The following is a 12,400-nucleotide window of genomic DNA, read 5'->3' on the forward strand; positions in this document are numbered from 1 at the left end:
CGGACCGTTCGACCGAAAACAATGCTCCGTTAAATCAGCCTTATCATCGCCCCGACGACCAAACCGTGAGCGTCGATAAATTAAATCAAGCTCTGGGGCGATTGAAATCGGCGCGAACGCGACCTCGTTAGGAGGGGAAAGTTCCGCGCTAATGTCAGCGGCGACCAGTGCACCGTTTTGACTTCTAAATGGCGGCTGCAAACCGTTTGAACCGGACAATTGCACAATAACGTCCCCCGTGTGACAATTATCGGGATAGATCGAGTGGTCGAGAAACTTAAGAGAAATGATGGAGGCTTCGGGCTTTTGTATTTTATTGTTTTTAGTCTTTTGGAAATTTAAATTAAGCTACTAGCAATTAACTGTAAAGGATAACGTTACTGTCGACAAACATTTTTCCGCGTACAATTTGGTGGAATGTTTATTCTTTAGTGATATCGTTCTGTGAGATAACATTGTAAGTGCATAATGTAGATTTTTAATTGCAGACGGAAATGTGAGGCCGACGGAAAGGAGGCGAAGGCGGAACTGCCACAACGCAATATGTTCCCTAGCGCTCAAATTAAAATGAGGTAAATATAGCCTTATTGAGAGTACGTACCTAAAAAGCAACGCATATTGCAAAACGTAGTTCCGAACGACTTTACGAACGAAGCTTGCATGTTAGAAACCGTCGTCGATGAGAAGAAATTAACGTCAAAATGTGAATGAAATAATTGGAATAATAGTAATACGCATTTGCAATGATTGATAACACAAACGAAGAACGATGGGGATTAAGGAATCGTTAATAACACGCCTTTTATAAAGTGACCATTAAAAAAAAAAACTAAAGTTTTCCTTTTTCACGAAAATCTCATTAAATTTTGAGAATTATTTTGTTTCGAAGGGGGCCAAGGCTAGCGGTAGAAACGACGAAGGACTAACATTACGAAGCTTAATTTCAATATGCCCATAGCACGTACGACCATTTAAGGAAGAACGAGGTAACGACGGTCGCTTTGAGTGAAATTATTAATATATTCGCTTGAAATTATTTTTCGTTCAAATTGTTGGGTTACAGGTAAAATACAAGAGTTTACCTTCGAGTAATATCGTTGCTCGGTATGTTCGTTTAACAAAAATTTTACATAAAAATAAATATAAAAAATTTCTGTAATTTTCGTAATCGTGGCGACCTACTGACCGCGGTGGCCCCGTTCTCCCTTTTACGCTTTCACGATTCGTTACGTTTATATATTGTTGCTTGTTTACGTTGTTTAATTCAGCAAAATATACAGAGTGTCCCCGTAACTGGTGGTACAAGCAAGTAGGGGGTGATTCTACGTGAAAAATTGAATCGAAAGTATAGAATAACATTTTTTCATACCACTCTTTATTTTCGAAAAAAATAAGTTCGAAAATTTGTCGTGTACGTCGAGCTGAAGCTGGCCCAAGTGCACGCGTTTTTTCGAAAATAAAGAGTCATATGAACAAATTTTATTCCACATTTTCGATTCAATTTTTCACGTAGAATCACCCCCTATTCGTTTGTGCCACCAGTTACGGGGGCACCCTGTATATTTCTCGCGAGATTAATTCATCCCCGTCGTTCTTCCTGCATACGCTTCGTACGCCTCGCGTAAGGAACGGGTGGCTGACGGTGGCTAATGTCGAAAGTATATCTGTCAGATTGCTGTCGCCAAGCAGTTCGCCGGCCACGTCGCCCACAATGTCGAATTCCTCGTCGCCGACGCCCCCGACGCCGGCTGCACCGGCCTACAACCAAAAGATGACCGGGATACCATGCGTGGCGGCCGCTTCCAGGTACACGGCACCGGTCCACATCGACGTAGGCGGCACAATATACACCTCCTCGCTCGAAACGCTGACGAAGTAAGCACGCACACGCGCGATCGCGTACCTCAGAGTTTCACCTGAATATTTATAACACGCGAAAAACCGGCGCCACGGCCGCTTAATAACACGCGGGACACGCCGGTTAAGCGGTTTAGCGGACTCGTGGAAAGCTCGCCCGGACACCGCGGCCGCCATTCAACACGACCACGCGTCTGTCATTCTAATTTATTACGCGCACGAAAAGTGAAATCTGCGATAATGAATGCGCGATAGAGCGTTTTTAGCGTCGGCTCGAAACACCCGCCAGACGCTCCATGGCGTATTCTGACGGGAAACGCGTATTGAAAATAACTAAAACTTTAATTACTTGTAGTTTCGAAATTATTAGAATTTTCTTCATTATTGCGCCATTGTTAGCTGCGGCGAAGCTTCCTCTTTGAAATGGCTTTTGGTTTTTGACGATCCGACTTTCCGTTTTCGAGATATCGTCATTTATGTGAAAGGGTATTTTTCTTAATTTGACTATCTCTGTCTCCGTCTGACGCGGCGCGTTGAGCCTCATTGACCTGAGGCGCGCGAGTTCATTGACCTCAATGAACGTAAACAAACGCTTCGGCCCCTTATATCTCCGAAACCAGCCACCGCATCGACTTGAAACTAAAAGCGCTATATCTCCGGAACTAATAAAGCTATCGACAAGTTCGAACGCTCATTTTAAAGGGTATTTCATCCTCTATCAGATGACTATAACTACTGTTGTAATTTATGCTGTCTTCTATGTTTATTTTGGCATTTACTTTGACGCTATGTATCTGAAGAAATTTCAGCAATTCCTATCGATTATACGACTGATGTGCGATAAAGCTCGATTATAAATTGTACATTTAATTGAAAATTAATTTAAATTAGTATACACGACATTTCTCTGATATCGACTTCAAACAAAATTCGTTTCCAAAGGTATTTTATTTTTTATCCAATGAAAATTACGAAATTTCGACGTAGTTTGTAACTTTCTCTATGAAATTAATTTTGAGTAAATGTACTGTATATTTTTGTACAGATATTTAAAATATGCGACATAAAAGAGATAGATATCTCACGAATGAACTTCAAAACACAACTTTCCATACATATAATGGAAAAATTAGAAGTACGTTGCCTCGTAAAAGAGAAAAATTAATAATTCAATATTGGGCACGCATAATTGCCTATTTGTTTCGATTAAAAAATTTGTGACATACGAATTGCTAATGGAATTGAGGCCAAACGCTTTGAACCAGTGTTACCGAGGGAAAGAGCAATTTTTCCATCGTCCCGGACAATTTATTTATTCGAAAGAATCCGAGTAATTCAGATTGTTGTCTCCCCGGAGAAGACGTATAGCAGTCTTGGAAAATTTGCCCAGAGACTCGTGGCGCGAAAGCGTTCGGGTGACAGTACACGGTTCGATGATCGAGCGCTGCACTTCTTGCAGGCATAAATCCACATTCCCAGCAGGTAGAAAGACGACGGTTGGTCAAGATTGATGACTACGTTTCGTCGTATATAAATAAATACTTTCTTGCGACGTCCAATCGTGTACGCAATATATCAACGGATCGTCCAGGTACGCGTTTTAAAATCGCCAGTCGACAAATTCTACGACTAATTTTACAGCGAGAAGTACTCGAACTCTCTAAGTATCCGCGTGATTAAATCGTCTCGAAGCCTTCCTCGTATATTACACCGCATAAATACGATGTAACGCGTTAGTTCCTAATAAGTTCCACTTAAAAAGACACTCTTTACCCCGCGAACGAGTACACGAACGAGGGCGTAACTCGAGTGGAATTCCTGCACGTTTTCCATCAGACAGAGCATATATACGAGTCCATTTTTAACGCCGCGGTCGCGTTTCCACGAAAACGGTCCTCCGCGTACGAAGAATTCCAACGTTAGAGAGTAGAAAGGGAGCGTGATGTCCGGATCGCGGAAACGTGACCATCGACAACGCTCCAGGATGTTCGTAGTAGGCCATATCTCACAGAACATATCGCTCGCAATCAGGCACACCGTTACTATGCCCGACAGTGTCCAAAGGCTATTTGCGATATACCCGTGCACTTTATGCATAAAAGAGACGTAACGTGAAAGCACAACTGCGCTTTGCGCCGTGCCGGGACTCTAATCTCCTCGAACGATCCCCCCGGCTATCTAAACGTCGATCGATCGCAAAAATCTACCTCGACTCTTAACGATAACGCGGATGCGCCTCTAATTGGCGCCTCGATAACACGAACCACCGCGTCTTAGCCACGTTCGAATTTATTTCCTTCGTTTAACTTGCGAATTAATTATTCCCAAAGCGTTGATATAACGACAGGACTTTCACAAAAAATAATCTAATTTTCATAAAAATTTCGAGACACTATTCTTTAGAACTTTAATAAATGGATCCAAGAAGTAATGATATCAGAGAAAAAAAACATAATAATGAAGGTTCAACAACGCGTTTTGGGGCACGGAAAAATATTTAGAGGTTTTAACTACAGATTCCGGAGATGTTATGCAACGAGAACTATTTCATAAATAGAAGTGATTCTTACGAAAATTCTTTCCAATTTATTTTTGCCAGATGTTTTTATTTCTTACGAAATATTCAGCTTCGACCGTTGTTTGCAACCGCATGACTGTTTCGGGACGTTGAGAAACAGCGTCCCGGGTAAGTTATGCAACGAGATCGCCATGATTTTTGTACCCGCGTAACACGGTGCGCGGAACGTCGCGTCGATACAGTTAGGCGGGCGTCTCGCGACGTCCATGTCGATGCTCGTTACGATCGGACCGGTACGCTAACTAACCACGACGTGGATGGATATCTGGTGCCCCTGTCGGCTAAGAGAATCGTTAGTTGCACGAGATCGCGGGAGGATCGGACGGGACCGCGTGCGTCCGTGGGAAAGCTAATTCTAATTGACAACCGGCGGGGCCCCGTTATCGTTCGCGTCGTTAACGAAATCGCTAACCGAGTCACTGGGGCTCTGGTTCGTTTCCCGGTACGATGAGCCCCGTCAAGATTTACGAGCCGGTCCCGTTACGTAGACGAACGGATTGCTCGAAACAATAGATACTGTCTGGCCGCGAAATTATCGCTCCAAACGGATCTGCCTACGCGAAATTGTTCGATTCCGTTAAAAGCTTTCGACGAAGATTTCTTTGGTCCAATCGGTGGAGAAAACGCTGTCTCGAGACACTGGTATTTTATTAATTCTATTAAATATATTTGCAATGTTGAATTTGTTGGTAATAACTAACTCGATGTCTTCCGATGTTGCTTGTTCATCGATGGAAAAAAATGATCGAAGCCAGGACTCGTTTTTCATCTTTCTTGAGGTGCATAGTAATTATGGATATTCGACTCGCGCCTCGGAACGAATTAGCTGCGCAAATCGAGGATTTACCCGTACTTGTGTAACCCACGGTTGAGCAAGATCGCCGCGAATAAGGTACGAGCATTCTTCGTGGAGCAAGAATCTCGAGAAGCGCGATAACGAACTCTATAGGTGTTCCGTACCGACACGATAGCGACGTTAGAATCAATTAAGAGGCTCCGTGCATCGCCAGGCATCGATTGCTCCTCTGCAATTGGTATCAATTACGCTATAATGCGACTAATAAAGTGTGGAGATAAACCTAGCAGCCGGGAGAAATAGCGAGATGGGAACGGATAAACTGGCGTCTGTTCGCCGAGGAACATCCACCGAGTTTAGAACAATCGTGGCGCAAGTATTATTCAATGGGAACAATGATCTCTTATTAATTCGGTACATCGATGATAGTTTTCGACTATAAATCAATTACCATCTTATAGAGGCGCTAGCAAAAGCTTTTGAACAAAATTAAACTGTTTCTGGGGGCCAGTAACTTGAAATTAATATCTTTTTCAAGAAGCTAAATTTAAAAATTTTTAAGTCGATACAACTAACACGAAATCTTCTCTTTAAGCGAAATCTGGGGTTGCAATTCGATTGAAAAAAAAGAGTCAATGTCTCTGTACTTAGAACGTTCTATCAAAAGGTGTATTTGGAGGCCACTGAATTGTAAAAAAAAATAATTGAGAACTTTTTAAACATTTTTAAGTCGATGCAACGAATATGGAATTAGCATCTCTGTAGATGGGGTGTTCTTTCAAAAACTGTTTCGAAAAGAGGCTAGACTGTTTCTGTAGGCCAGTAAATTGTAAAAAAAAAATAATCGAGAATTTTTTAAACATTTTCAAGTCGACGCAACGAACATGAAATTAGCATCTCTGTAGGTGGGATGTTCTTTCAAAAACTGTTTCGAAAAGAGACTAGACTGTTTCTGGAAACCAGTAGATTGTCAAAAAAAAATAATCGAGAACTTTTAAAAAATTTTTAAGTCGATGCAACGAACATGAAATTAGCATCTCTGTAGTTGAGGTTTTCTTTCAAAAACTGTTTCGAAAAGAGACTAGACTGTTTCTGGAGGCCAGTAAGTTGTAAAAAAAAAATAATCGAGAACTTTTTAAACATTTTCAAGTCGACGCAACGAACATGAAATTAGCATCTCTATAGTTGGGGTGTTTTTTCAAAAATTGTTTTGAGACAAAACTAGATCGTTTTTGAAAGCCAATAAATTATCAAAAAAAAAAAAATTTCCTCTTTTTTAGAGGAAATCTGGGATTGCAATTTGATTGCAAAAACGGAGTCTGCGTCACCGTGGCTGGGGTTTGAGGGTTCGCGGGGTGGAAGCGGCTTTGAACAAGCTCGGATAAGTGTCGCGAAGAGGAAAGAGAAAAGAGGAGAACGGAACACGGGCGTTCGTCGGTGGATATCGTAGAAAACCGCCTGGGCAACCTCTCCGTCACGCTCGATTGCGCCTTCCTCCCTCATTACACGCCGTCGACCTTATTGTTTTGTCGAAAGTATCGCGAGATTGCTGCCCCGTTCCCGATCGAGCCGCGCAGAACGCGAGGAAATCGCGAGACGGTGGACTGTGTCGAAAGGCTTTCGGTCCAGGCCACGTGTCGTTCCCGCCACCACGTTACACGTAACACTTTGCGTTCAATCAAGACCACATTAATTTTCTCCTGTCCTCCGCGGTCATTTCCGTCGCTCCGTGGATCGATGGGATTCGTTCCGTTCGACGAGTCCTAAGAATTACGGTCTCGTCGATGGTTCGAACGAGCAGCGAACTTTCAGCGGAAACTTCGCGATTTTGTTTGGAATCGGAGAAAGGCGGTAAAAGTATAAATAAAGGCACAATACGTTACGTATCGTACGATAAGTTGCACCTTTCACCCGTTGGGTTGCTAGACAATGCGCGCCTGAAACCAGTCCGAACCTAATTCGACGTCGAAACCGATTTTAAACGCTCCTTTTTACGTTGAAACTCTTTCTAGATAAACTTAAAACGATACTAAGTTTGAAAAACGAAAGAAAACATTTCATTGACAACGAATAAAAGTAGTGGAAAGATTTGTCTTTTTAATAATGAAAAGATGGGCACTCCTTTGCACTTCTGGAAGAGTAAATTACCGATAGAATGAAAAGACTGAGTCAATTACAAGCTGCGGAGCTCGCCTCGAGTGGATTCAACGCGCAGTAAATATCAATTTTCGCAGGTCGGATAAGAATCAGCGATTCAATTAGAGGTGAAGATGCGCGTATCAATGGCGATCTAACGATACCGATATCGTGGACGGTGCAAAGCGGAGCCCCACCCTCGTACACCCGTGTTACTCGCGAAATTGATTTACGCCGGCTAAATCAATCGTCGGCGCGTAACGACATCGACGAAGATCGTAGATAGCCGTCGTTCGAGCCGAGACACCTACGAGAATTTATAACTACGGTCGAGAAACGGACGACAATGGACAAGCAATAATAATGATGATCGAGCGCCGCGATCTCGAACGGATAAGGCTGCGTGCCGCGAATCGTGAAGCAATCGAGGAAATATTGTTCGATATCTGCTGGAAACCGGGGAACAATCGTTAAAACGAGAATATAGAAAGGGAGGCTGGTGAAATATAATATAAACGACGAGGAGGATCGAATTTTGCATCAGTGACGATTTTCATCACAGATTTTGCTCTTGATCGATTTAGGGGATCGAAGTTTATAGAATTTTCAAAGGGTGGCTCTCTAACTCCACTCTGGTTCGAGAAATGACGCGATAGTATTCGAAATCAAAATGGACGGCGTTCGAGGCGAGCTGAGTGTAGGCACAATGCTTCCCACAGCTGGAAAACTTGTACAAATCAATATAAATCACTACTTGTCGTCTCAAGAATCTCAACAACGCCACACCTGTTTGAACCAACAGAATTTTTAACCGAAAGAAATCATTGATTCGCTTATATCGAATCTTTGTGTTTAGAGCTTCCAAAATTCACATGTGATTATATTAATTGAGGACTAATCCAAATCCAATTGTAATCACATCGAATTCCGTATATGTAAATTCGCTTATATCGAAGACCTCTGTTTTGAGACCCAAAAATCAACAGTAATTATAACGAATTCCATATAAGTGAATTCGCTTATATGGATTCACTCGGTTTAGAAGGGAATGGCTTCCGTTTTGAAGTAAATGGTTTGTCCTCCGAGCAATTGGAAACATTGCACAACACGCTACTCGCCCGTAACATAACTCCTTTCCATTTTAATTCCATCAAATGTGTCCAATTAGTATTTGCATCTGGTCAGCTAGAATTGATGTCTTCTCGTTATCCTCGCGTCCCTTTCTTTTGTTCTTTTACCCCATTTTAGAATGCCCGTAACGCTAGTTCGCTATTATCTTTACTACGATCTCGACGTACATCCACACGCGCGCCCACTTCTGCCTCTAACCTTCTCGTAATTCACCTGAATGATGCCCGAAGGTAGTCGGTTCGTAACATCCGTTGCAACACAAATGAAAGTGAAATAATTAATTATCAACGTTCCGCCTTAGAGATTATGCGGTAAATGTCATCTAAGCCAGAGCAGTTCCACGCACCGAACACACGGTACATTATTGCGCGTATCGGAGCTCTGATACGCCTAAATGCAATAATACGTGAATTCGTACGCAACAAAATATAAACTCGCGAATTAAAACTGTGAAAATTCACTCGAAACCCAAAAACAATTTGCACGGTGGCGTAGCGCCCAGAGGCTGCATCTACGGCTTAATCTCAAAGTTATTACGCAAACAGATTAAAACACGACGGGCAAGACAACGCAGGGGGGAAACAGATCGAGCATTATGGAAACCCGAGAAGGGAAAGTTGCACGAAGCGTGGACGTTCATATAAACAGATAAACAGATTCGAATTTTCCGCTTTCTTCCACGCGGATCGCGAGATCCGTTCCGCCAAAAACGAGCAACCGTAATCTAGAAAATGGTTAATCGTAATATACTGTTCTACAGAAGTAACCGTTCGCTGCCATCGTTTAATATATCATGCAACCCGTAACATAAATCTCCGTTCCGACGTACCTGTCTCAAATTACTGTATTACAATATTCAGCGTTCAGTGATTCGTTTCAGCAAAAGAACACCACTAAATGCGAAGCCACGGATTCCGTGTCCATTCATTTCTCCATATTTCACCGTGAAAACGTCCGGCTCGGACGTTGCAACGTCTGGCTACCATTAATAAAACCCAACGAAGTCAAATCATCGTATTAGCCAGCTTTTCAAGCGATCCGTTGCGTAAAATTAATCTTGCGCCGGGCCGGGGGGACGTTGTTTTCCCCCGGACATTTTCAGAAATTACGCAACCGGCGATCATTAGTTTGCGCTTCCGGTATCACGTAATCCCTAAAACATCGTCGATCATCCTGACCGGACCGCCGAGTCCTGGACCCGAAGACTTTACAACGCCCTCCGGGTATCCCATGGAGATCCGACGGAGTCCTCGTTTCCTCGCCCTTCAGTCCGGCACGTGCAATTTGCCCGACTCTGACAAAGCGATTTTGTATTGGTCGAGGCGCCTCGTTTCTCACACACGCGCCAACCCGGTGCATCCATTGTTGCGAGCACGGACGCGACCAACGGCATACATTTTATGCATCGCTTGCACCAGCCATGTACGACGACTTTGGATCGCGCGGAATTACCAAACTCTTCTTGTTAACGTTTCTGGAGGGAAATGTTTCGAAACTAGGACCAGGATCAACGAGATAGCTAGAACTACCGAGAATTCTAAAGAAATTGAAACGATAGATACGTGGAGGAATGTATAATGCAATGTAAATAAGCGTTTGTTTATTCTTTCATGGAAAATTATGGTAGATTTCCAGAAATTCGGTGTAAATTTTTTGTAGTATAAAGGTATCATACGAAGAGTGTAAAACAATATAATGCCAACAATACGCGGTGTTCCCAAGCGTTCAGCCATCTTGGTACTGTCCGCGCCCAACGTTGCTTAACTTCGGTGATCGGGACGGGAACCGGTGTTTCCAACGTGGCGGGATCGTTGGCAAATTTTGTTTTTCATTTATTCGTACGTGAACCGTTAAATATCTCAATGTACAAAAAAGTGGAAAACTCGATTCATAACAACCTTCTTTTTTCATTTATATCGCCATTATGACATAGAACAGAATGCAAGTCTCCACAATTTGATGCACCTCACTTCGAAACAAAATTTTGAGAACCTTGAAACCAATCTTAAAGTTTCTGTAACGTGTACAATGACCAATAACAAGATCAGTCGAGAAAGGAAGTGTGCAAAGGGAGTTTGGGGCCCGGAATTGGGCGAACGTGTTCACCTATCTACATAATCACGGTCGTATAAAGGCAGTCCTGTGCCCCACACACAAACACACACACGCAGCCGTGTGCATGTGTACGAAAAGCAGAGCAGGAATCTGAGTGATGTGAGCCGATCGTTTAGCGTTTTCCCATAGCGAGCGGATCTGACCCGGGATCGGACCTCGGTCGGTCGGTGGGCCCAAGAAATAGCCCGGGGTAATCACGGCGCTCGTCCTCCGCCCCTGGTACCGTTTCCTCCCCCGTACACCCACCCTTTCCGCGCCAGGATACCCACAAACAACGCGTTCCTCACCTGCGAGCACCATACATCCTGCTCTTGCTTCCCTTTTGTTGTTCCCCTTCGTGCTTTCTCGCTTTTTTTCCACCTCTCAACGCCCTGCGCCGCATCTATCCAACGATATCGTTCCCCGATCCTTTTTCTTCCTTTCTCTCTCAGATGAAATCCTTATCTAGATATTACATTTCTAGATAATCCTTTGGAGCCACTCCAAACAGTGACAAAAGTTTTGATCGTCGAAACATTTTCGGGTCAATGAGTCAACTATTTCATATAACTTTGGTTACTTTGGTTTTACCAATGGTGAAAGCGAAAGGGAGGCAACAGGGTAAATTACTACCGTTCCGACTCGATATTAATTGCGTTATACATACATACGTATCGTCAGTATGTAACTAGAAAACATGTTTAAAAATCAGAATTTATCGAACGACGAGCAACTATAATTTACCGAGCTGCTCCAGAGGAAGAACCAACGGCATCTTTCTGTTCTAGCCTGTCTCTGTTATTCTTAGACGCTGGTCGTGGCTCTGTCTTCTATTTTCCATATTATTTCTACCGCAGGAACGGGTCGAGGAAATCGGCGACGCGGTACCAAAGTTCCAGGACGACTAATATTTGATGCCGTGTTTTCGTAGCGGCGGTGTTTTCGAAACGAGATCTCGCGCAATTTTCATTTTCCCCGTCGACCGCTGGTGGTTGCCTCGCTCTACGCGCGCACTCGACTTTCGCGTCGTCGTCGAAAAGAGCGAAAGATAAAGAGGGACCCCGAGAGATATCCTCTTCGTCTGTGTACACGTATAGCGTCGTACCTACCCCGCGGTGTCTTCCCGTTCTCTCTCCTCCCCGTTGAAGTCAGATCGCCCACGGGCTCCACGAGGCCGTCGTTATTATATGTTATCGCCGTGGAAGGTATGGGAACCGGCCCGAGGGGGTACCGGATACCTACGTCGGTATTTCCCCCTCGTTGTGCCATAACGCACCGTCGACGGTACACGAAGAGAACCGAGGAGAGTCTCCGGGGCTCTTGTTCTCTCCTTCTCCGCGCTCTCCCGGCGGCCATCCTCTTTAGCGCCCCCGTCCCTACCGCCCTCTACCCTTTCCTCGTCCTTTTTCCAGGCCACTCGTCTATTATATGCTAAATTACGACGACCTTCGGCCGCGCGCGCAAAACGTGCCGCGGACGCTATCGAAAAACGCATCGAGATCCTCCTCGTTACCATTGACACGACCTGCCCAAGGCCCGTTCCTAACCCTTCCAGTCGAACCCTTCCATACAAACGATCGAAAAGCAAGGAAAAAACAAAGTTTATCCGGCTGCTTCGCGAATTTCTCGCTTATTCTTCTGCTCTACGGTCGATTTAACTGCAATTAACCCAATACCAAGCCCGCCATTTTGTCAAATATTTAAATACGCGATTTATAATCATTCTCAAAGTTTTATACGACCGATTCGAAGGTGGCTGATAACAAATCTGAACGCAGAATGTTCGAAAACAATATGGCCGACACAAT

The 12,400-nt window shown here is 43.8% G+C and overlaps 1 protein-coding gene and 1 pseudogene across 1 annotated transcript in view; one reads left to right on the plus strand and one right to left on the minus strand.

Moving 5' to 3' along the window:
* The window catches only part of LOC122395224 (BTB/POZ domain-containing protein KCTD1), a 42,801-nt gene that overhangs the window by 23,730 nt on the left and 6,671 nt on the right, over nt 1–12,400 (plus strand). The window contains exons 2-3 of the mRNA XM_043392645.1: nt 489–572; nt 1,672–1,875. Of these exons, the coding sequence (XP_043248580.1) occupies nt 544–572; nt 1,672–1,875 (233 nt within the window). The 5' untranslated portion in view covers nt 489–543. The remainder of the gene's footprint in view (nt 1–488; nt 573–1,671; nt 1,876–12,400) is intronic.
* Nucleotides 10,195–10,314, minus strand: LOC122395489 (annotated as a pseudogene).

This window comes from Colletes gigas, unplaced genomic scaffold (assembly GCF_013123115.1).
Source record: "Colletes gigas isolate AHSC1104 unplaced genomic scaffold, ASM1312311v1 Colletes_gigas_Sc00005, whole genome shotgun sequence".
NCBI lineage: Eukaryota > Metazoa > Arthropoda > Insecta > Hymenoptera > Colletidae > Colletes > Colletes gigas.